The sequence below is a fragment of the Stenella coeruleoalba genome (genome assembly GCF_951394435.1).
Source record: "Stenella coeruleoalba genome assembly, chromosome: 5".
NCBI lineage: Eukaryota > Metazoa > Chordata > Mammalia > Artiodactyla > Delphinidae > Stenella > Stenella coeruleoalba.
In genome coordinates, this window is record NC_137150.1 from 49,718,669 (window position 1) to 49,745,573 (window position 26,905).

General features: G+C 41.7%; 1 protein-coding gene across 4 annotated transcripts in view; it reads right to left on the reverse strand.

Annotated features, from left to right (window-relative positions):
- Window positions 1-26,905, reverse strand: part of TNIK (TRAF2 and NCK interacting kinase) — a 414,235-nt gene that overhangs the window by 162,257 nt on the left and 225,073 nt on the right. For all 4 annotated transcript variants that reach the window (XM_079921223.1, XM_079921222.1, XM_079921221.1 and 1 more), the window contains exon 3: window positions 9,624-9,680. In XM_079921223.1, coding sequence (XP_079777349.1) covers window positions 9,624-9,680 — 57 coding nt within the window. The remainder of the gene's footprint in view (window positions 1-9,623; window positions 9,681-26,905) is intronic.

Genomic DNA, 26,905 nt, shown 5'->3' on the forward strand with positions numbered 1-26,905 from the left:
ACAATGAAACTTACTATAGTCTCGTGGGGAACACAAATGGAAATCAAAGAATGATACAGATACATGCAAAATTACTAACTTGAGAGGTATGGGTAGCTGATGTAATTAGGGGCATGAGGGGAGAGAGCTGATAAATCCAAGTGTGAGCTGCATTTTAAAAGCCATGCGGGAGGTTACCCAGTTAGGGGAAAGAAAAAGTATAATGTGATGTGACTGAGGAGGGACTGGTTTCCTGGCAGAGAAACAGCGATTACCAAGGCCCTGTAGCTGGACAGGGCAGGGCATATTGTCTCCTATGGGAATCGTTGGTGCCATGGAGAGAAAATGAAAAATGTCTACAAGAGATGTCGTAACAGTAACAATGTGCACTAAACACTGTGTTCTACATATTGCTCTCAAATGCTTTATTTTATTATTTATTTATTTATTTATTTATTTATGGCTGTGTTGGGTCTTCATTGATGCCGGCGGGCTTTTCTCTAGTCGCAGCGAGCGGGGGCTACTCTTTGTTGCGGTGCGCGGGCTTCTCATTGCGGTGGCTTCTCTTGTTGCAAAGCTCGGGCTCTAGGCGCGCGGGCTTCCGTAGCTGTGGTGTGCAGGCTTAGTAGCTGTGCCTTGAGGGCTCTAGAGGCGCAGGCTCAGTAACTGTGGAGTACAGGCTTAGTTGCTCCGCAGCATGTGGGATCTTCCCGGACCAGGGGTGGAACCCAAGTCCCCTGCATTGGCAGGAGAATTCTGAACCACTGCGCCACCAGGGAAGTCCCTCAAATGCTTTATAAATAACCATATTTCCTTCTCACACTAAACGTATGAGAGAAGTAATATTATCCATATTTATACATGTGGAATAAGGGGAGGTTAAGCAACATGCCCGGGGTAAGAGAAACAGGAAGTGTCAAAAGTAGGGTAAACCCAGATGAGTGACAGTTTGCAGTGCTCTTCTTTACCACTAGGCTAACCTGCTCTCTCTTTAGTAGGAAGTAGTATCCCTTAGAGAAGCAGACAACACGAGGGTGACATGCATCCTTCCACACCCAAGCCTGCATTGATGTATGACTCCCAAGAGGACTATGAATTTTAAAAATAGGTTTTAACCCTAGGAATGTTGTCATTCATTTAAAATCTATGATAAATGAGATAGCTTTTGCAGCAACATGGACGGACCTAGAGATTATCATACTAAGTGAAGTCAGAAAGAGAAAGACAAATATTGCTTATAGGTGGAATCTAAAATATGATACAAATGAACCTATCTAAGAAACAGAGACAATCACAGACATGGAGAACAGACCTGTGGTTGCTAGGGTGGGGGGCATGGGGGAGGGTTGGGAGTGTGGGGAGTCTGGAATTAGCAGATGCAAACTATTATATAGAGGATGGATAAACAACAAGGTCCTACTTGTCCTACTTGCACAAGGAACTGTATTCAATATCCTGTGATAAACCAAAATGGAAAAGAACATGAAAAAATATATAATATGTATATACATATATATATATATAAAAAAACGGAATCACTTTCCAGAACAACAGAAATTAACACAATATTTTAAATCAACTGTACTTCAATAAAATTAAAATAAATAAATAAATGAGATGGCTTACATCCTCAAGAATCCTCCACCTACATTCAGGTAACAGCCCACAGGAATCGGAATGGGTCTTCTTTTCTGACGGTATTAACAGTGTAAATGATAATGTCTTCCCTTTTTTCTTTGGTTACCGGAAAAAAATAACTATCAAATTCCCTGTGCCTTGTAATTTGGATCTGTTTTTTCTTCATCTGGCTTTCTAGTCTTTATATTTTCTCTGGTCTCTTGTTTTTACAAATATAATATCATTTTGTATAGCATCTACTATGTGCCAGGTCCTAGGTCAGCAGGCTCTGCAGGAGGTACCAAGATGGATAATGCACAGTTCCTGTTCTGGGCTCATTAAAGTCAGCAGGCTTTGAACGAGAAAGAGAGGACTCTTCATAAAAGGAAAACTAAAGGTGAGCTTCCCGTCATTCAGAAAGCCAATGTGTTGATGAGGAGGTCAAGCCTCAAAAGAACTCAACAAGAGGGAACCAAGTAAAGTCAAAAGAGGGACCTAAATGTGAGATGGGAAAGATGTGCTGGCAGGCAAAGGAGAGCACGGATCTACGAAAGGAGACCCCCACTGTCCACGGTTGAGGAACTTGGTAACAAATCTGGATTTGAATGGCCTGCTTAATGATTCCAGGCACCCCAACCTCTGTGGGCCAATCTCCTTACCTTCATGCATCTCAATTCCACTAGGGGGATAAAAGAACAAATTGTAGTTTTGATCAAATACTTTGAGGTACACAAATGAAAGGCACTACTAAAAACAAACCATCACAATGGAAAAACACTTCTAACAACGAGTGCACCTAAGTGTTCACCTTCATCAGTGTGGGGTATAGACAGGAGTCTCCAGGTCCATTTTTTGCTCTTAAGCAATCTCTGGAGCATGCATGCATACACATACTACAAGGCCACCCATTCATCACGCATGCACACGTGCAGAGACCCAGATATGCATAAGCCACCGAAAGGGGCGTAATCAGTACGTGAGGAGAAATGCTGAAGTGTGCATGGAGTAAGCAGCTCAGCGTGTCCATTTTTAGAACTTAGAAGCTTTCCAAGTTCTACGTGCTGTACAACACACAGAATTGAGACACTGGAAATAGCCCCAAAGGTGGAGGGTATTATGGAGACAAAAAAAAAATCTGTTTATCTTTTCTCTGTTAGAAGTTCTCAGGGCTTCCCTGGTGGCGCAGTGGTTGAGAGTCCGCCTGCCGATGCAGGGGACGCGGGTTCGTGCCCTGGTCCAGGAAGATCCCACATGCCACGGAGCGGCTGGGCCCATGAGCCATGGCCGCTGAGTCTGCACGTCCGGAGCCTGTGCTCCACAACGGGAGAGGCCACAACGGTGAGAGGCCAGCGTATCGCAGAAAAAAAAAAAAAAAGTTCTCATCATGTGCTTTATCTGACCGGTCCTTCTGCTAACTTTATCTACTTGAAAAGTCCCAAAGAGGTGTCTGGAAGGGTCTCTGCAGCGGAAGAGCCTGGGGTGGGGATTCCCAGGCTTTGCTGAGAGTCAAGCTTCCACAGCTGGGAACGCCCCGCTCGGGCCCTACCAACCTCACCAATATCTACCCATCCTCTGATCTCATGTAGTTGTTACTTAATCAGGAAACGAACGTACTGGCCACCTAGATAGGTCAGTTTCCTTCTTAAATTCTCCCTTAATACTCTCTGTACAGTCCTTGAAAGTTAATCAGAACTGTCAAATAACTGTTCAACTGTTTGTTAAATGTCTTTCACTGGCACTGGAATGTAAGATTCCAGAAGATAGCGCCTGTGTCTGTCTTATTCACCGCTATCACCCCAGAGCATAGCACATTCATTCATTCTTAAGTGAATGAATAAATGAATTATTGTGATTTCAGTCTTCAGCTTCTGGAGTCCAGCCCCACTTTCTCTCCTGGATCTTGCTCTACACTAAGTCATTTTGACAGTTACCTGTTGTTCAGGGTAAGACTAATAACATTGTAACTGAGGTAAGGAAGACAGGGCTGAGTCAAACTATTTACATATATTGACGATGAACTAACACACATATGGCATGTACGGCATGTGGTTCATAGCACAGGCTACCATCGCCAGCTACAGAAGTCCAATGCACATTATAACATCCTCTCCTCATTCCTATTGCCTGCCCCATGCAGGCATTCACTGTCTCTTACCAGGACTAATATTTAGTGAGGAACTGTTATGTACCAAGCACTAGACATTATATAATTTTAGTCTCAAAAAAGTTTGCAATGTTTGTATTCCCATCTAACAGATAAGAAAAATGAGATTCAGAAAACTTAAAAAATTTGCCCAAGGGCAGTAAGGAGAGGACTGGGTGTGAACCCAGCTCTATCTGAATCTGATGGCCATGCTCTGGTGATGCCCCCCAACTCCCAACTCCTGTCTCTCATTCTTATAACAGGGCCGTGGGGAAGGTGGGCACACCCTGACTGGCTGGATTCGAATTTCAACTCTGCCATTTACCGTCCGTGGCGCTTGGGCAAGTTATTCAGGATTTTTTGCTTTCAATTAATTCCTCATTTGTAAAATGGATATTGTTAGCACTGCTCCTCTAATGGGAATTGTTTCAAGGGTTAAATGAGTTCGTGTATATTGTATTAAGTACTAAGAACAATGCTTGGCACATTAAGCAATCAATGATAGCCATCTTTATTTTTGTCTCTGACTGTTGTTGTTGTTGTTATTACTGTTACTAATATTACCTTCTATGCTACCAATCATTCCACTGAATTGCCCTCCCTTTGGGAAGGAGGCATCAAATGTGCATGGAGCAGCAAGTCCCCTGATTTCTCCCAGTAACCGAAGATGAAAAGATTTTTTTTTCCTTTGGTCCAATTTCAGCAAACATTCCATGAGCCCGTTAACTCTGGGCAAAGCACTCTACCAGAAACTACTGGGAGAAGGCTGCTTCCTTACTCGTCAAAGAGGGATGGAGACTGGCTGAAAGCTTCACCTACAGGAATTCAGTAAGTGAGACAGAAATAGAAACTCAATCAAGCAGGGCTTAAGATGGATCCTTCTAGTAGGCAAATTCCATCCTGTTACTTTGCTATTTAACTTCCGGCTTCCACCCTGGCTCTAGCAGTGGTGTGAGGACGGGGGCCAGGACTGACAGCCTCCCGCCCCTTGTAAAAAAACAACCCGCCTTGTATCTTTTCTATCTAATGGGTTTTTGCTTAAGACTCTTTGCTCTCAGGGTTCTACTGGGAAAATTTAAAAGTTTGAAAACCTTATAATATCCTTGCCACAGCATTCAATTCGCTCATGACCTGACCCTAACTTGTCCAGATTCCCCTTGTATCACTCTCTCCTCAGCACATTTTTTATACTAAAACTAAACTATGTGATAGTTTCCAGAACATGTTCCACCTCTCTCAGCCTCCATGCCTTGGCACAGATGGTTTTCTTGGCCAGGAACGTTCTCATCTGATTTTCCTCCTGGGCTTAATTACTACCCCTCACTGTCACATCAAACTTTATATGTAACATTATTTATGACTTGTACGACTTTATTATAAAATGGATTAGCTTTACTTACAAATATTTAGAGCAAGGTTGTATTATTGTCAGCTCCCCTTCAGGCAAAGAACCACTTTGTCATTTTTGAATTTCAAGTGTCTGTCATAAAGTAGGTGTTTAGTAAATGTTTATCAAATAAATGTTAAATTAAACACTAAATATCCTTCTATGTTAAATGAAGACCTATGGCAGTGTGAGAAACAGAGTGGACTTAAAGAGTAGAGTTAAAATACTCAGGTCGAAATATTCACTCCACCATTTACATGTTACATTGAGCAAGATACTTAGTATGCCTGGTTTTCTCATCTCTATAATGGAACTAATAATGGAGTCTGGTGGTTGTTAAGGGCATTCAGTGAATCAATATACAGAAAGTATTGTAAAGAGTTCTGGCACATAATAATCACTCCATCAATGTTAGCTACCATTATTATTATTTCAGGCTGAAATATAAAAAATGTAATACAGAGGCACTTTACTTAAGGACTAAGTCTGTTTTAAATACATCTACTAAAATGATTTGATCTTACAGTAATACACTGAATTCTCTTGTTTTTCCCTGCCCAGCATCTATCCTACCCTTTCCTTTAACAGTTCTTAGTTTTTTATTTGAGGAATCCTTTCCAACTCTCTGTCCCTGTGGTAGGTTCCAGGGCCAGGCACCCAACCCAGATGTGGCTGGAGAGAAACAGGGTTTGGTTGTCGGATAGTGAGGTGACCCAAGCTGGGCCACTAATGTCCACACTGGCACTCTTGCTGGGACTAAGGGTAATGAAGTCATTAGAACATGAGCCTGGAGCTGCTGGTAGAAAGAAAGCAGAGCCCAGAGATGGAGAGATACAAAATTCCTAATCAGTCATGTGACTTCCTAGATCTTGCTGAGCCTTTTCTTTTTTTTAAAAAATATACACAAGACAATAAATTCTGTTTTCAGCTTCATCTAGTCTGAGTGGGGCTTCGGTACTACAACCCAAAGTGTCCTGAGTAATGATCACAACCAGTCACTGTAAAGATGAGAAAGCCTATGACAGTAAGTTATTATCTTATTAAGTCCTACATGGGCTTCAAGGTATCATTGTAAAGGGACTAGTTTACATCAGGAATTTTGGTTCAAATGAAGATGGGTATTATTTGCAGGATTATCAAAGAATCATGGTCTCTTCATACTTGGTAGCCAGAAAGCAGTAAATACGAATCCCTAGAAAAGTGTTCCTCTGACTTTGGTGTGCATGAAGCTCCTTGAGGAGCTTGGAGAAAAGGCAGGTTCTTCCACCCAGAAATTCTGCAGCAAGCCCAGGAATCTGCCTTTCTGATGAACACCCCCAAGGGGTGCAGACAGTCCATAAATGCTGGCTGTCCACCTTGGGGAACACTACCTGAGAGGGCCCAATTTTGTTTAGATGATTAAAGTACACAAATCCAGCTGGGAAGAAATCCCCAGAAAGCGACAAAATGCAGAAATTCTCATAATTATTTCAGAAACTAAAAGAATTTCAAAGACTGAGTCTGAGTTTAAGCCCTAATTCTGAAGCAAATATTAGCAAATCTGGAAGTGTCTCAGCTGTAAAACAGAAGAACATAAGCATTATATCCAGTTTTCTCTATGGTTATTTTCTTCTAAAAAAGGAAATGGTATAGAAGGAAAACAATAATTTAAAAATTGATTTCAAGCTTATAGTTTTATCAAATTCATTACGATAAACTGTAGTAACTTCACAGTAGATCACTGCAAACAATTAACAAAGATGACCTTTGAGAATTCATCTCAGAGCAGCTATAATGAGCACAATTATAATAATTGGTAAGAAGCTTTTGCAGCGTTCCATAATACACAAAAGACAACATGACAAAATGAAATAGATTGTTTTCTGAGGACACCACATGAGTTTCACAAAGGAAATTTTATGTTGACTGTGATGTGTAAGGGGGTGATACAAAAGTCATTTGATGCTGGATCATACACCATGGGAAGTAAGAAAACCATTTCCTGATGTGTAGCCATGTTTGCCTTTGTCAGGGGTCAGTGGTTACATAATGGTCAATGATGTGCCTAAATCAAGGAACTATCCAGCCCTTTCAACAGAGGTTCCCCCGAGAGAATTAAGCCTAAATACTATAAAGCATCCATTGTAAGCAATGGATTGACTCTCCTATGCATTGAAAATGGTGCTAGCTCTGTACCATGCTGGGGAGAATTGAGAAAATAGACTCAATCATTTTCTGTAGGTCTCAGTTGCCTTGTGAAACCCAGTTTAGAGAGGCTAACTGACACTGCTTAAACTGAAAATACATACTCTGGGATAAATTGCTGTGTAACTTTTTTGATTCCAAGCAAGGTGGTCTAGAAATAGTAAATGATTCTTTGAACAATTTAAAATCTCACAAACAGAACCAGAAAAAGTGATACTCAATGCTCTCAAGTCATACTTTGTGCATCAATATACAGCTTTGTACACTGAGATTAATGACGTCAATGGAACTCAACTGCAGTCTGCAGACCCACACAACAGAACTTTACAGAATTAATGTCTTGGGCTCCATCCACATCCATTAGTTGTTCAACTGCCAAGTGCATCACATTATGTGGAGATCCTATTCAATTCAAGGAAAATACAGTAGTATGACTTTAGCAGAATTGCAAAATAAATTCTGATTTGTTTTGTGCTGGGAGCTTTGTAAAAGATTTACACATTTCTAATGGGTTTCTGTGTAGAGACTGATAGTATCTGATCTTGATTTTTGTGTCAGACCCTGCTAATTAACAATACAAGTATCCATCCCCTCTTCATTCCTGACTAATAATAGAACCCAAATTAACTGGACAGGTTGGTAGAATGAAAGACCACATTTCCCAGCTTCCTTGCAGCTAGGTAGCCAATGACTGCAGAAGTAAAGAGAAACGTATGCGAGTAGAAAAAATTTCGCTGGAAGGGGCTGTCTTCTGTACCCTCTGCTCCCAGCCCCTCCCCCGCACTCCCCGCACTGCCTTTTTTTTGCCTGCCAAAGGATGTGATCAATGGAAATCCAACAGTTACCTTAAATCAGAGAACTGACCTTAAGTGTGGAAGCCATGTGTCAGAACAATGGAGCAGAAAGATAAAAACACCCACCTACTCTATCACATTGCTGTTACACATCCCTGGACTGTCGCCCCTAGACTCCTTTAACATGAGAGAGCATAACACTTCCATCATACTTAAGCCTCTGTTATTTTGAGTTTTCTCTTGCAAGTGGCAGAACGTAAACCTTATTAATATAATCTACATGTATTTTCTTACTCAAAGGCCAGGTGAATTAATAAACTAATTGGGATGAAATATTTGAACTGGTTTGCAAGCTCTGAAATTTGAATAATGCATTTAGGACAAATAAAAGGAAGGATTACTTTATCTAAGTTCTTCTAAACATATGGGAACAAAATTTTTTCTTGTTAAAAATGCATATAGTTTTTAAAATGCATAGAACTTAAAAAGGAATTCAGATAAGTAAGGAAAGGAAGACAGTACAATGTGTGGTATAAATGAAAATTAGTGAGATTAGTATCATGGTTAATAGTGTAGCATATAATGTATACTTATCAAAGGTAGCAAGTAGCAAACTGGACCAGAGAAGGTACGGACCGAAGTCTGACCTACGGACATACTGCGTGTTTTTCTTATTTGTATACTGGTTCTTGATACCTTTGTGTGACCCATTCATTCTACATCTCTTTACATTAAATAATCCACTTCTGGGCCAAACGGAAGACTTTGGTCTTTTAGCTTTTGTGTACAGCTGACACATCTTAGAAAAATCCCTGGGGACAATCGAAAATCATTAACATGCTTTTGATTTCCAATAAGTCCTTTCAAGTCTGATTTTTGCTCTGTACTCTAGAAAAGGCATTAAAATATTTTAAATAGACCTAGCAAAAAGGATTGAAAGCATAAGATTGTATTTAAAATAAAGTCTATTCCTTAGATTGCTTTTGATCATCCAGGCCAGAAATTTTGTTTCAGTGTCGCTCTATAATAATAAGTATTTGTAGTTATTGTGATTATTTGGTCTATAACATTTTGGGGAGGAAAATATCCATGTTACACATCCTACTAGGATTTTAGAGTTATCCAAACTCTTGTCTACTCCAGTGTTAGGTGGACTTTGGGGAAAACTGTTAAGACCCACCTCTTCTGTGTAATCTCAGTATTATTCTCTTAATACCTTCAAATCCTTGTTCTGTCTTCATCTGCAAATGTCCTTGGCTGTGTTTATGTAAATTATTGGCACACATGTTCTTCACTCTGACTACATAAGGCAGTGTGTAGGTATCTAATTTAATTAGAGTGATTTACCCATGGTCATCTCGGTCAGCTGCTGAATACTCTTAATGTTTATGTTAAGCACAAGTGGGGAAAGGTCTTGGATGTCTAAAAAAATTCTATTTCCAAAAAGTGATTTTTCTCTATCACTAACTTCTCTATGACACATATATAAGTTTGAGACGGCAAGATAATGATACATTACCCCTGTGACATCCATAACCTTGATGGCTGCAAGTTGGCCCGTTTTGACATGACGACCCTGTAAAAAAAATTATAAAAATAATTCAGTTCTGATGAGTAATATTAGCGTTAGATTTCAACTGTAAAGAACAATTACATAAATCAATGTTACAGAGTGCCAATGGGGAAGACAGACAGACACACAGAAATCTTAAATGCTTCGAAGATCAATCTCTATTTAATGTTTATTTTGTAAAACATCTCCATCACTTGGTCTGTTGGGTTTGTTTTCACAGTGGTTGTCAAGGTAAATCAAAGAGACAATGTCGAATAATTTGGTTTACCTCCTCTTCAAGGTGTCAGATAAGGGGTTGAGTGAGAGGGGGATTTACATGGAAGGGGAGCTAGATCTGGGTGGAGGAGACATAAGCATCTCCTCGGCTGGAAAACACTTGGTATGTGCAGAAACTTTAGTTTCCTCGATTAGTAAAATATCTTGTAACAGTCTCAAATGGATATGATTCTGCTTCTCTTCACTTCAGACTATTAATTTATCTTCATCTTAAAAGGGGGCCTAAAACAAAACAGATAGCAATCAATCCGAATTTGTGATCAAAGAGACAGTATTGAGCATAAGGAACTGCTTCCCCAGAGGAGGTATCCCTGGTCTTTGCAACCACGGTGAAGCAGCAACCACAAGGAACTGAAAGAGAACAGGGTGTGGTGAGGGGGCAATCCCAAAGAGGAGCTTTCTCTGCACTTGCTCCTTGAGAAACATAAAGTCTACATCTGACTCTCAGACAGTAGTAAAGATGGTCAATATCCATTACTTCTTTTTTTTTTTTCGCAGTACTCGGGCCTCTCACTGCTGTGGCCTCTCCCGCTGCGGAGCACAGGCTCCGGACGCGCAGGCTCAGCGGCCATGGCTCACGGGCCCAGCCGCTCCGCGGCATGTGGGATCTTCCCGAACCGGGGCACGAACCCGTGTCCCCTGCATCGGCAGGCGGACTCTCAACCACTGCGCCACCAGGGAAGCCCTATCCATTACTTCTAAATGCATTTTCTATGCGGCTTCTACAATACATTTTACCTACCATTGCTATTATGCAGTATAATATACCTTCCAAGATCAGCTGGATTCAAATCCCAACCGCACGACCTTAGGCAAATCCCTTAACTTTCTAGGCCTCAGTTTCCACGTCTGAAAAATGGAAATAATGATAGTACCTAACTCATAGTATTGCAAGGAGGATTGAATGAGATAATGTATATAGAGTGCTTGACAGTACCTGGCACAGAAGAGCTGTCAGCAGATGCTGGCTATAATTATTTATAGTCCTGTCTCGTGATTAATTTTAAGTGTTGTCTTCCTCTTAAGTTATATGTTTCATGAAGGAAGGGACTGTGTCTCATCATTGTATTTCCAGTGGCTGGAATAGTGGGTGCCTAGCCCGTCGATGGGGTGGCATGTTTATGGAGGAACGACAACAGCAGGTAGTGGAGTCATGTCCACCTGAAGCTGGAGGAGATAGCTTTGGTGCTGCCTGCCCCTTTCCTTCTCATATACCTCAGCTTTGTGTGTGGACCTACCTGATTCTAATAGTGCTTCCTTCACCTTTCAACCTCCATTCTGCTCCCTCCCTTTCCTCCTCACTCAGAAAAGAGCACAAAGAAGAAGACATTAAATCAGTAACCTAATAGGGTCACAGGCGTACTTCAACTTTCAAGAAATTGAGGGAGGGGGCTGAAGCATTACCACACCAAGAGCCCTGGACCGGAATTCCAGACGCCTGGTTCTGCCCAGGACCAGCTGGTTCACTGGGAGCAAGTTATGTAACCCATCTGGACCCTGGTTTCCTCATCTGCAAAACGTGGGGAGCCTGGGCTCAGTGGTCGGAGGTGGGGGGGAGTAGGTGTCACTGTTAACACCCCCCCTTTCCACCCCAAGGAAATTTAGGAAAAGTAGTTGGAAATTTAGTTTTTACAATGACTGAGTGGGGAGAATAGTATTACTGTCACTTAGTACCCAGGGGCCAGCAATACTAACTTCCTGCAGAGCCTGGGTCAACCTCCCACAAAGGTGAAGTAGCAACAGTGCCCTCTGTTGATAAGACACTGAATGATCTCCAGGGTTGTCCAGGTCCCAGTTAAGTCTGCGATGCTGTAATGGTGACCTTAACAAAGGAGTCATTAGCTTCTCTTCGAGAATAGAAAGTCTTTAAAGTAAGGGCCACAAATCATACCTTAAACAATGGTTATTTCTCTACTAAAGCACTAAAGGAGTGTAGGGGACTGCAGACAAATACAGAGGGTCTGGCTGATGTCACACAGCTGATTCACCTTGAAATTCTTTTAATGGTACCATGCAGCCAGAAAAGGGGAACACCTGGGTATGTCTTGCAGGGACCTCTAAGAACTGACCCCCTGTCTGCCACGCCACCTTGGTGGGCTCCCACCTGCTCTTATGCTGTGGTCCCCGACACTCAACTGCGTTCTCTAAAGGTATTGCATTGTTTCTTGTCTCCCTGATGGTGTGTTTTCTTGTCTCCCTGATGGTGTGTTTTCTTGGCCTGGAATGCCCTTCACTCCCAGCTCCCCAGTAAGCTTACTCACTTTGTAGATTCACCCCTGGCCTCTGTGCTAGTAATGAACATTCCATGTTTCTACTACAGCACTGAGCCCAAAGGACCATTAATCCCCCCACCACCACCTCGCTGGTCTCCTTCCCTCTCTCCTGTGCTTCCCCTCTGGTTCCATTTGCAGCAGAACCTTTTCCCACCAAAAATCTTGAAAGGCATCCAACCTCCTTGTTCAAGCAGGGGTTTGAACAGCCTCCTAACTGCCCCGGGGAGCTCCTGAAGTCACCTCAGCCAACACAGTTTGAGAAATGTTACACTCTATTTTTAACTCCTTAAGTGACACGGAATCTTCTTCGAGCGAATAATTTGTTACAAGGACATGTCAACACCTAGTTCTTTCCATCAGCAGCCAGGGAGGGAATGGACAGGATACAATCCGCTTTACATTTCAAATGTAAATGGCATTGGGCACTGAGCAGCTCTTGGTTTGAAATAAATAAATTAAATAGCTATGACGTTTTTGAACTTAAGACACAGGGTCGTTTTTGTTTTTGTTTTAGCAACTGCTTATAACATAACACTAGAAAAGAAAACAACCTACTTCTCCATTTTAAATTTCCCTTCCAAGCTGAAATAACCATTCTCGATGGGTCTGACAGATGACTGAATAATACACCTTTGGGATGGCAGTTTGGGCTTAAATGAGATCCTGGAGGTGGAACAATTAGCAGCCTCAGCTCAGTCCCAAGCAAAGGCGTCCTGTGCTCTGGAACAGGAAGGCTGCTGAGCTGTCAACCTTCGATGGGGGAGCCGCAAAGGAGGCTGCCCAGCGTGAGTTGCCTTTTCCGTCACTAGAGAATGCCAAACCAAATTAGGATCCAGATGAAGGCAGACTTGGAGGGAATGGCTAGGAATCAGCTGACCTAAAGATCACTAGAAACCCGAGGCATATCATTGTCCAGACAGTGTTTAAAGCGACAACTTCATAAAGTCACAAATAAATTGAGTAGGAGTAGCCCCTAAGGTGCCTAATCTAATCCTTCTTTTAGAGATGAGGCCAATATCTCACAACTAATGGGGACCTAAACCCAGGACACTTTCTCACCTGTTCCAGTTCTACCTTCCAGCTCCTGAATTAGAAATTCTTATTTTATTTTATTTTATTTATATTTTTATATAGCAGGTTCTTATTAGTCATCAAGTTTATACACATCAGTGTATACATGTCAATCCCAATCGCCCATGAATTAGAAATTCTTATCACTAAAATTTAAACAATTTTTTTCAACAAACCTTTTCATACTTCACTTAACTTGAATTAAACATGAACCATTCATCTCTGTTTCATGTAGGATTTAATTTTTTTTTTTAATTTGAGGGCAATGGGGAGGATGTTATTATTACAAGAGAATTTTGAGGTGAAAATTCAATACTACTCCTAATTTTAACTTATTTCCACTTAAAGAGAAATGAAAAACATAATCATAGACCCTAGTTTGAATCTAAACTACATAGTCAACCAAGGAGTAAAAATGAAATTCTGGGGGAAAAGAAACTTTAAAGGAGACAAAGTGTTAAAATTTTTTATCCACGAAAATTATGGAAAAATGTCCCATCACATTGCAATTGCTGAGTCATTTCTTAATAAAAGAATGAAGTAAGATTTTGTTTTCTACTGAAATAACCAACAATAACAAAAATAACAGACTAAATCTAGAAAAACAAAATTGGTATTCCAGTGGGACCCAAAGCCTCAATCATGACTTCAAGCATAAAAAGGCCCTCTGAAAGAAAGGAAGAAAAAAACCCGTCAAACCAAACCAGGGAAAGCAGAGGCTGTGGGGTCACTCGGCTGGCGTGAAGTTGAGTGTCGCTAAACCAGAGTTCCTCTGCCGAGGTTATGATTAAGCTCTCTATCCAAAACTTTATTCCCTTTCTAGTTTTACACCTGTTCCCCTCAAGACTGAGGAGTATCAAAGAAAAGAGGGGATTGAAACTAAGCAGGACCCTGTGGGGCCCTCCTGGGTACAAAAGCCCCTTTGTGTCTCCCGTTTCTTGTTTGTAGAAAAAGGCTTTGTCCTCCCAGGCCTTCCCTGAGTTCCAAAGAGCAGGGTCAAGAAGTTAATGATGAGGACAATAGAGTCATGGGACACCTAGTTCCTCCCAAAGGAGGATAGATAATAATCTGATGCATACCTTTGAGTAGTTCTCTGGAAACGAAGACCCCCACCCAAGTGGAGGATGGTGACTACATGCTGACCACAAGCATGCAGACCCCAGACTGGTTGGAACCAGAAGGTTAAGTTTCAGAAACACCACCCTGTAACCTCACCAGGAACTCATCAGAAGAAGGTCCACAAGCTGGTCACATATCCTATGACCCTCTCCTCTAACGCTGTCTTTACAAACACTTGCCTGAAAGCCATCGGGGAGTTTGGGTCTTTTGAACACGAACCACCCATTCTCCTTGTTGGGCCCCTGCAGTAAACCCTTCTCTGCTCGAACTCTTGACATTTTGATCTGTTTGGTCTCACTGTGCATCAGGCACATGAGCTGGGGTTGGACAACAGGCGGGCGCACTCCATTCCAGTGCTTAGACAGATTTACACACACACTCTGTTCCCCTTCTTTTTTTTCTTCTACCTCACATTTCAGGATTATAGTACCTTCAAGGATTATAGTACCTTTAGCCCTCTGTATCCACAGGTTCCACATTCATACATTCAACCCAACTCAGACAGAAAATACTCAGGGAAAAAAATTCTGGAAAGTTCCAAAAAGCAAATCCTTTGCATGCCAGCAGCTATTTACATAGCATTTACATTGTATGAGGTATTATAAGTAATCTAGAGATGATTTAAACTATATGGGAGAATGTGTATAGCTTATATGCAAATAACTATGCTATTTTATATAAAGGACTTGAGCATCCACAGATTTTGGTATCCAAGTGGGGCCCCGGAACCAATACCCAGCCCTGACCCCCACTTCACCACAGATACCAAGAGACTATGTTGCCCCTTCACCTACTCCCTAAAATAAGTACAAGAGAAAAACAATGGTTTTGTCTGAAATAGCCATGCAAGCCTGGGCTCTGCTATTGCTGTTATTTTCTAAGGAACAGCGAGATGGCTTTAGAACTGCTAGCTTGAGGCAAGTCTGGAAGAGAGAGTCCTTTCATTTCTAGGTCACCGAAATACATCTGTTCCCAGCGGAGCACATGAGCAAACCAGGGTTGTGGAAAATGCAGACACTCCACCCACCGTCTCCATTCCTCCTTATCCAAGGACTCACACAGGTAGAGTGTTTCTAGCTCTTCGTGCTTAGCTTAGATTTGATCTCACCTTTATTGAGGAAGAGTTCTTCAATTTCCTGATTGCAAGCAAATGCCCTTACCTGTGTGTTTTCACAGCATCCTACACTATCCTACTGATCGTAATCCAATATTGTGATTTTCAAAATGTGCACCATAAGAACCATGAAAATAAATCAAATGAAATAGAAAAAAAAATCACAGTGTAGAACATGTAATAATGGCAGCTGTTGTTTCACGGATCAACTGTTACGGTTACATCAATCACCTATCTATCATTGATACTGCAGAGTACCACCCGATTCTCCTTTCAAGACTGAAGTATCTGAGAGGTCTCAACCAAGGCCCTTTCTGGGAATTGCCCTCAGCCCAAGGTCATGTTCCGTCCTGGAGACAGCCAAATCCAATTTCTGGTTGATACAGAAGTATAAAGGCTCAGGCCTTTAGTCTTAGAGTTGGGCAATTCTGAAGAGCCCACTTAGCTCCTGACCTCTCCTTGGGATGGGTGAGGTCTTTGTTGGGACTGTATTACAGTTAAACTTCTTCCTCTGCACAATGCTACTTTCTTCAGAGGTGTAGATCCTACACTCCCCAGTAAAATTCGTACATATAAATTATCTCAGGATCTGTTCCAGGGGAAACTCCATCTAAGACAATTGGTACCAGGAATGGCCTGAGGAGACAGGCTCTCAGAGTAGCTGTCAATAAGACTCCCATCACTGGTGGCAGGTGGCTCACTGATAGCCCCTGGCATGCTGTAGCAGTGTCACTGTCAACACGTTCACTAGTGGGGAACTGAAGTAGGATACAGGTGCCAGGGAACACACTGGTGAGTCCAATATTTCAGACTTTTGCGATGTCCTGAGGAAACAGTAGTTTAAAAAGGTAGAATCAGATGGCTTTTGCTGAGACTACTAGCGAAAGACAGTGGAAAGCTACAGTGATTGATCAGCTGAATGCAATGTGTGAAAATCATGAGGGAGATCAGGTTAAATTCCAAGGTCTGTGCAGTATCTTCAATCAAGATGGGAACATCGGGACTTCCCTGGTGGTCCAGTGGTTAAGACTCTGTGCTCCCAATGCAGGGGGCACAGGTTCAATTCCTGGTCAGGGAACTAAGATCCTGCATGCCTCACAGCATGACCAAAAGAAAAAAAAAGGATGGGAACATCACTTCTGTAGATGCAGAGGATTCCAGGGATGAGAGGTTTCAAGCTTTTAAGCGCATCAACTTGGACGTCTCCATTCCAAGTTTCAGAGATCATTCCTTCCCAATCACGCTTGAATTGAGGATTGAACTTTTGCTTTACCCTAATAATTAATGCCTGGATCTGGTCCTCAGCTTTTTCTACCCTCAGGCTGCAGAAGATAAGAGTCTTTTTATATTCTACCCATTTTTTTTTTTTTTTTGGTAAATGGACAACAGCAGCAGTCAAGACTGAGAAAGGCGTGTTGAGCAGAAGCTTGGACTTCTCAGGAATAAATATGTGCGTCACCCCAACAAGATTGCCATATAGACCAGCGAAGATGCTAAACAAGGTGGGGGAGATTAAAATGGGTAGCAGAGGAGGGATATGATGAGCAACAGGTACAACCATTAGACAATATGTAATGGTGGGGGCTTTCTTCCCACAACTTGGCCTGGGAAAAGAGACCAGCCAGAATCCCAGAGGAAGTGTTTCCAGAACTTATTATGCAAAGCAGATGGATCCAAGCATCATAAGGAATTGACTGTAGTGGATGCTGTGGTGTGCTCCCCAGCTCCCTCCTTCAGGACTGGGCTACTCTGAGTCTTTCTTCAGGAAATACCCTTAGTCAAAGAGAGCAGTTGGACCCAAGGTCATGCTCCTTGCCTAAGGTAATACCCCTGACCCGGAGGCAGCAAACACTCAATGATTGGTTGGTGTAGGAATACAAAAGCCTACATCATTTATGTCAAAGTGGAAAACTTTGAAGGGCCATCCCAGCTCCAGAGCTCCTTTTTGGGGGGATTGCCTGGGGCTTTGAAACTGCCGTCAACTCCTTCCTCTGCCCAAATCTGTCTTCACTCTCTTATTGGTGTTGATCCTGAGAGTACCTCCCAAAACACTTCCTACAAACACATCTCTGCCCTGAGAATCTGTTACCTAGGGAACTCAATCAAAGACTCATCCATCTATTTATCTATCATCCTTATATCTTCCTACCTACCTACCTACCTATCTGTATTCTCAGTGTTAATGTAAAATAGTATTGCTTACTATGGCGTGGAAGTTTTTAGAAAAGCTCTGACTTAAAGGATGAATAGAAAAAACTAGGTCAAGCATTGGGAAATATATTCCAGATAAAGGGAACAGCATGTTCAAAAGTCCTGTGGTGTAGTTGCTTGAGCATTTGAGTAACTGAAAGCAGGCCAGTATGGCTGGAGTAGACAGTACATGTCTAGTGAGTCCATGCAGGGCCTCACAGGCCACTCTGAGGAGTTCTATCTTTACCTTAAGACCAATGGGCAGCCACTGAAGGGTTTGAAGAAAGAATGTAGGGTCATCAAGTTTTCATTTTGAAAAAATCACTTTGGATGCAGGACAGGGAATAGAGGAAACTAGACAAGATAATGGAAGAATAACACAGTACTGCTTGGTAATTCATTTGAGAGCTAATGGCAACTTGGACTAGGATGGAAGTAATGGAGAAGGTGAGAGGTAGAGAGAGTCCAGAGATATTCAGGAGGTCAAATCAACAAGACTTGGGGATGGATGGGATATATATTTACCCCCATGTTTTCCAGAGTGCTTGACACAGCAGGGATTCAATAAACATCTGCGAAATAACGGACTGAGTGAAGTAGTGACCTTTGAGGGTCGTATTCAGGTTCTTGGTCAATACCATCCATATGTCCACATCAGTTTCTTCCATTCCCCTCCTCTCCCCCCGCCAACACACACACACACACACACACACACACACACACACACACACACACACACATTTTTATCCAGCCACAAAGTGTACAGGAGCAGATGAGGTGGGGTTGTAAGCAGGGATTACAATCATTTCACTCTTAAATAAATTAGAAGATGATTTTAGTGGATGAAGTTCCCTTAAACTCTATAGAGAGGCCAATTTACTTCCCCTCTGCAGAGATCACAGAGAAACTAGAAATTGGTCTTAGCTTTCCCTCTGAGAGTGAAGATGAACCCTGATTTTCCACTCACAGTTAAGATTAAAGCATAGTTAGGATATCTATCTGAACATCTTCAGGAATGCTACCATTCTTTGGTACAACATGTGTTGAGGCAAAGAGGCAGACAAGACAACTTTATGAAAAGACTTTGTAAATCCGTATGATCAAGGAACAAGAACGTTCACAGGATATGCTTGGCACGGCGTCTGCTTCTAGAGTCTCCCCAGGTTAACGGGGCCTCTATTTTTCCTTGGCCTGCATGTGCCATTCATGTGAGGCTTAAAAAATCCTCCTGCCCACGCAGACAGAGCTGTGATCCAGCCCTCACTGCTCCCAGACTGTGGCAAAGATGAAGCAAGGTAGCGATACAGGACAGTTCCCAAGCAACAGCTCTCCATCTCCACACCACTCACTGTGAATTCCTCTGCTTGGCACCTCTGAGAAGCAGAAAATGGATTGTTTTCAAGATTGTTCGGGGCTGGGCCAACTGAGAATTGAGCCTTGCTCACAGACACAGGGCAGGGAAGAAAAGACTGTGTCTCATTTTTCTTTGTTAGAAACTAGCATTCCTCTGTCTTCATGGCTGCCAGTTTGGCTCAGTTTATAAAAATCAAAATGGATGATTAAAAGAAAAGAATCAAACAGTCACAATTTTTAGCAGACAATAGTTAATGTATGCAGATTCCGTGGCAGGGAGCCTGATGCCTGTACCGAGGAAAGGCGTACACAGCTGAAGTGACAGCAGTGACGAGCAGACAGGGTGTGGGGTGATGAGAGCTCAAAAAAGTAGCAGAACCAGTCTCTTGGCTATGGCCATAAGCCAAGAACACATTGCCCAATAACCTCCTCTCTCAACCCCCCAAAGGAGCACAACACGGAAGATCTTACTGGCTCTCATCTAATTTATGCCACAGAATTACCACAATCATTTGTGGCTTTTGTACATTAACTTCTGGGAGGATAAAGTCCCCTAGATATGAGGGCTCAAAGGCTGGGGATAGAATATTCGCATGCGGCCAGCTCCCTGGCCTCTCCAATATTCTACCTCTTCCCACCCAGCATGACAGCCTTCCCTGTCCCCCAAGTCCAGGTGACACGTGGGGATATGCATGGCATTTAAACGCCTTGGTTCCTGGACACCAGTCTAGGAAGAAGTCTTTACCCAACTTCAGTAAAAGGAGAAAAATAAGAACCTCATGACAAAGTTTTCCAGAAAGCCGCAAGTATTCAACTTAAGCAGGCTTCTTAGTATTTGGGGGCATTAAAATGTCCATTAATTACATGTTCTCAATTTTTTAAAAGTAAAAGTAAACAACCCTATGTTGGTTCCCAATAGTTATTTTTGCTTTTCATTGGGGTGGCAGGGTGAGATGTTAGTGCTCTATGAAATCTGAGAGTCAGGCACAGGTGTTTTAGAACACATGGGTACAGTGTGGTAGAAACACTAGGAATCCCCTTAAGATACAAAGATGGGCTGCTCTTGATGCCGTCCGTAAAAGGTTAAATGTAACAATGTATACAGTGCTCAACAGCTTTCAATAAATAACCCATGTGAATGCTATGGGGACCAATTTCTCTTTCCTCCTTAGTCTCTAAGGCCATTGGACCTTAAGTCCATCAGGCATGGCTTCTACACGCTAGAATCGAAAGTGAAAGCTCCTCAGAGCACTCTGCCTTGTGTCTGTTTAATCCTCTGACATCGTCAAGGACAGCATCTCACAAAGAGTAGGTGCTAAATCACACTGGGAAACATGAAGTTGCTACGACTAGTGGACCTTGTAAGCTGCCTCCAACCACAGAGAAGAGAGACTCTAGTGACCCATCCCGGCTTAATCTGGGAGAAGCTTGATAGAACTGGGGGAAATGCCTACTTAAGAGGGGCAGGAAGAGAGACCGTAAGAATGGCTCGCGGTATGGGGACTGGAGGAAGAAGCCACTTGGTCCGATGTGAGTATTTTGCTCAAGAAGTTTTCGCTTTTGTTCTTTCCCAAGTGTGAACACCCACACCGGCCCGTGGAGTAATCCTGGAGACCTGAGGAGACCTTAGCATTCTGCATTTCAGAATCTCACAGTTTACCTGAGGAAGAGAAAGGTATGACAGGAGAGAAGCAAGGCCCAGATGCTGCCCTGCTACAGTTCCTCCATCTCTGCCCCCACTTTTCCTGAAAGAGTACTAGCCCTAGGCAGGACAGATCCAACCTCTTGGGGAAGGGCAGCTCATTTTTTTAGATTTCCAATCAATAGCTCCCTCTCTACGGACTATTTTACGAGGCAACTCTGTCTTTCCCTGAGGACCTCTGGTAGATCCCACCTCCCAGCAGCAGATTAAGGAGATATATGATGTCTTCCTTCCAGGCCTTGCATAGGTTTGTCAATTACAGCCCCCGCCCCTGTGGTCAGATTTACAACCACGGGGTCGGGAGTGGGCGGGGTTGGCGTTGCACCACGAGGCACCAACAGGCACGGGGGCAGAGATAAATAATAATAATAAAAAGACAGTACTGCATTTCATTTCACCTAATTTATGGCTTTAGTATGAAACCAGTCCACCCACAGCGCCATCTGGGTCACTCAGAACGTCTGTACAGCAGCAAGAGCGGGTCTGGAAGCTCAGAGCTGTGCGGGAAGAGAAAGGACCGCACCGAGGTGGAGAGAAAAACAAAGGCAAAGGACCACAGCGTTCCCAGACATCATTCTTGGGGCGGCAGGAACACAAATAGGGACCCATTTGACTCTTCATCTGGGCTGTTGATGCATAAACCCTCTTCCACAGTGTCCTCAAACCTCCAGAAGTTTTAATTAAAACAAAAGAAGTGTCAGCAGAAGAAGCACTGGAATATAATTAGGGCCCACCAAATCTAAAGTAATATGGGGAAAAAAGACTAGTAATGAGAGGGAAGCTTTCATGTTCTTACTGAATCCCTGCTCTGTCGCTGACACAAAAATCAATTTCAATAGGCTTTAGTTGTATCTGAACAGGAACGCAGGCGACAGATGAAATTTAGTGAGCAATTTACTGGAGTCATAATGATTTCCATGAAAGAAAGGCTGCAATGAGTGCTCTCAACCAAATGCCTCCTCTGTAAGAACTCTGCAAGAATATGTGTGTGTGTGTGTGTGCGCGCGCGTGCGCGCGCATGTGTATGTAGATATAGATGGGGGGCGAGGGTGGGGATTTTGAATAGTTATCTACGCTTTAGCCTTTTAAAGAAAAGAAAACCTCTTTACCTCACACCTTTTAAGGGCCAATTTTAGCTCCACCCCAGGTGATATGTGTGGATGCCTGGAGACATTTTTTGATGGTCACCAGTGTTCAGTGCTGCTACTGATATCTAGTGGGTAGAGGCCAGAGATGGTAACCTTCTACAATGTACAGGACATTTCCCACCCCCAACAAAGAATTATTGGGCTCCCATTGTCAACCCGGCCAAGACTGACAAACCCCGATTTAAAAGAATTTGACTTTTTTTTTATCTTTATTGGAGTATAATTGCTTTACAATGGTGTGTTAGTTTCTGCTTTGTAACAAAGTGAATCAGTTATACATATACATATGTTCCCATATCTCTTCCCTCTTGCATCTAGGTGCTCAATGAATGCTGAATTCTGGTAAATGTCATAGTCCCCAGAGGCACTAAGGTTACAAAGATCAAAAGAGAAGGCCCTGCCCTCTGGGATCTCCAGTGGAGGTGGGTAAGAGTGGAGGTGTCACCGTTCTTTCTTTGCTTAGCAGTACTTACAAATGAGGGGCATATTTCTCAAATTCCAACATCCATGGCCTTTTAGAACACAGGTAATACCCAATAGCCTGTGAAGCCACTCTCCATCCGGCTTTTGTGTGTGTTAGGAGGCCAATTCTAAAATCTTCACTGTCTCCCAATGAAGCAGCATTTTCTAAATTTCAAAAAACAACTGATAAAGTAATATTGGGGCTAAATAAAATTTGGTTTATATTTAAAATTTGGACATAGAAGTATAATTTTTGCTACTTACATTAATTTTGGAAAGAATATCCTATTTTCATTTCTCAAAAACTGTTAGATCTTCTCAACCACTGTTAGATCTTCTCAACCCTCCATAGTGTGTGTGTGTTCTTTCCCCCTTCTCCAATGTTCAGTTATAGTTTTCAACTATCGGCAGCTCAATTCAGGAATACATTATTTTGTTTGATTAAAATAGAATTCATGATGAAACTTTATGCTTAAATATAAAGGTCAACTATATAAGAATAAAGATATTTGCCTTCATCCAACATAGGTTCTTCAAATGAAGGGATGTAGGGATCTTGCAGTTGTAAGTGATCTGTTTCCAAGAAATAAGGAAAGCAGATTTCTTTTTTTTAAAAGAAAGAATAAGAGGAGCAATATTATTCTCTATTAATGACACCATTCTCCCATTTTAGGCAATTGAGGATTAAAGAGCTGAAGTTTCTTGAAAGTGGCCAAAGGAAAACATCGCAAATAGGGATCCAGCACAGTGTATGAAATGATTATGTCGTTGTCATGGTTCCACACGCATCTCTGCAAAGGCTAAAACCTCTCTCCTGCCAACAGAGGTCTTCTGTGTCGGCAACACAGATCGCACTAGCAACTATGCTTTCCCAGCGAAGGCAAATCATTTTTTAGGTAGGAGGGCAAGAGGACAAAAATGACATCTGAAAACGGAAAGCCTTGTATAAAGGCAGGAAGGCTCTTACATACTTATAATCTTTCAAAGTGGTGGTCAACACGGACTACAGCAATTTGTCAGCAAACACATCCCTCCCTGGGACGCAAGCTGCTGGGAGGAACTGCTCATGTGCCTCTCAAAAGCCTCCACCCTCCCACCAGAACAATAATGCTGGGCGAAAGGTGATGACACCTGAGAAAGAAAGAGGGCTCTTAAGTAAATATGATGTGCCCCAGGATCTGGGCAGGTCACTGACTAGTTAATAAGTGCATTGATTTGCAGCTAAATTTAGCTGTGATCCAACTGTGACCTGTCAGGTAGCTTCCTCTCAGGGAGGGTGAGGTTCCCCTGACTCCAGTGAAATTCTTCTCTCCCACCACAGTTTCATGCTTCCAGCCTAGACTGACTGATCAGGGATTCTGTGAAGGACAAGGAGAGCACCTGGCTGACTTTTCGACCAATCTTCTCATCTCAAGCAGGGATTTCAACTAGTCTCAGAGAAAATCACCAAACTGAGCAGAAGCTTTGGAGCACCTGAGAGATGAGTATGGAAATTAAGAGGAAAAGCTTTGGAGGAGGTGTGAGGAGCCCTTGTACGACTTCCTGGGTCCAGAATTACTTTTGGTGGATAGTTTCCTTATCTGTGAATTGGATATAAAATTATTCGCTCGCTAGCTTGTTGTGAGGATTCAATTAATATATATATACACTCGTGGTATAGTGCCTGGGTAAATGATGATGATATTTCAGTGTTTTCAGTGTTACTTAAAAGGTTCTGTTCTGCCCTCCTGCTGTCCGCCTCCCCCCGACCCCCGACCCCCGACCCAGCCCTGGAACTTTACATTCCTTCTTGCTCTGCTTGCTTCAGATTTTGATTCAAAAATCACCTTTCCTCAGGAGTCCTTCCCTGGCCATCCTATCTGAAAATTCAGCTCCACCCTAGCTCTTACTATATCCTCCTCCCCTGCTTTATTGTCATCGAACAAATGATAAGTCTTATTATTTATTTTGTACATTGGGCAGCTCTCACTCTAGAATGGGGGTGTCTTGAGGGCAGACGCTTCTCTTTGTCTTGTTCACTCTCTGTCTTCAGTGGCAGATCAGTGCCTGCACTCAATGAATACGGGCTGTAAGAATGAATCCCCAACCCTGGTGGCAACACTTGTCCAGGTCCCTCTGTTCTCATAAAAAAAATCACAGCATCTCTTATTCGGAGGCATAACAACTGATAGAACAAGTACTATCATCAAATGAGAAAACTGAGGCTCAGAGAAGCAGACTTTTTGCAGGTCATATTTTCCATTCAGATTGGCCTTGCATAAAAGTAAACCAAGCAAAAATGTATTACTCCTTTTTAATTCTATTTAAAATTCTCCCTAATGCTAAAGGGTAAAGAATAGAGCTATAAAATAAAATGCCTGACAATCAGCGTATATTTTGTCTAGGAAGATTTATTTGTGTAAACATATATAATTGTTCTATTTAAATGTTAGCAACATGGATTCAAAAGTTATATAAGAGTATGGAAACATTGCAAAGTATTTAACTGGAGGTGACTGCATCTCCAAATTATATTCCTGCTAGCAGCAGCCAACAGATCAACCTTACAGGTAAAATTAAGGATGAGGTTGTTTGTGCCTTTTGAACCAAAGAGGACACTGGATAAACTTTCCTTGACACAATTGTGGAAAGATGGAGCTAGTACATTCACCTAAACCTGTAAGACCTCAATCAGCTAAGGTCACCTGCACAAAAGAATGAAGAATTGCCTTTCCTTCCTCCTCTTCCTCATTTCCAGTTGTGGAATAGGTGTAGGCATATGGCCAAAGATTCAAATATCAAATCTAATTTAAACCTAGTCACCAGGACCTGATTTCTGTCACCTTGGGCCTTAGGTACTTGCTTACTAGCCAAAATATCAGTATACATCTGCATTTCTTTGGTATTTAGCCCAGCAGTCTTGCATTTGCAACATTAATGATTTATTTCATCCATAATGGATGGATGTCTTCAGTAAGGATGGTAAGAAAATCTTCAGTCTTCAGTAAGGATGGTAAGAAAATCAAAATGGTGCTCATTTAAGCAAATAACTGAACTGATAGTTTTCATTATTAAAGTGTGACTTATGACATCTCAAGATCTCCTAACCAGAAAAATCTGTCTTAGATTTAGCAAACCATTAAATGATAGTATTTTAATGCCAGTAATAATACAATGTATTAATTTATTAATCATTGATGGACATTCAACAATGTACAGATGCGACCATTGAAAACTACATAAGAACTGTACATACTATGCTTAAAAGGCTTGAATTACACTTTTTAAAACATTATATTTCTGTTTCTATATGTTTTAATATTACTTTTTCTCTTTGAGAAACATACCTTTTAGAAAACAAACTCAAAATCGACGAAAAATCCTCGGAAGATAGTAAATGCAGTGGAGCTGAAGGGTAACAGTACATACATTCTATTCAGAATTTGATCAGTTTCCAATTTTTCAATAAGGCTCTAGGCAAATCTCTTTTAACTTTTCATGCATTTTATAAAGAAGGGAAAGAGAAATACTTGCTACGCCTGTTTTATAGGACAAAAATGCAAACAAGAGCAACCACATAGAGTGAGTTCTTATGACTCAACTGACTGAGTCAACATTTCATTGTGTTGTTCATGATAACGTCCAATAGAGTTGTCTAATCTTGACAATTTCTGTTCAGGGGTTCACGACGTATCACAAATACAATCAGTACAAGATTCCCTTATTCAGCAAAATAAGACCATAAAAAACTTTCCAAAAAACCTCATTTCTATAAATGGAAATGGATTTCAGCACACACTGGAATGTGGTCAAGTTTTTACAAAGAAAGGTCTTATAAAGGAAATCTAATTTCACATAAAATGGGCATAATAATTATAATAAGTTAAAAAAAAAAACCTTCTTACCCTAGTCACAAGCCACATTGTTACACAACTCCAAGAAACACCAATCCCATTCTTTTCTATATAAATGGAAATTTCCTGGAGTTGAACAACATGGCAGCCTGTAATTAAAATTTAAATTCACAGACTACTTACTGAGCACCTGTTATATATGTAAAGTGCTGTGTCAGTCTCTGAGTCATAATAATCATAATTATTAAAATTTCTTGCACTAACTTAAGTTCATTTTAATAGAGTTTACTCCTAAAAGAAGATTTATAAAAATATGGGTTTTTTTCCTGTTTGTTTCACTTTCAGAGGCTTCCTCAAGTCATGGCATCTTATTTTGGTGAAGACACCATTAAAAAGAAAATCTCTAATATATGTGGTCCTTACAAGACACAATAATTACCTTAAAGAAAAATAGCAAGAAAGAAATCCACCTTATCTCATTGAGACAGAACTGTTTTTATTAGATCCAGAATATTCTTTTCTAATTTATTTTGCAAGGTCCTCCAAGGACAACCCTACTGCAGAAAAAAATTGAAGAGGATTGAGATTTTAGAGAGGCTGTCTTTTTTTTTTTTTTTTTTTTTGGCTGAGTTGGGTCTTTGTTGCTGCATGCGGGCTTCTCACTGAGGTGACTTCTCTTGTTGCGAA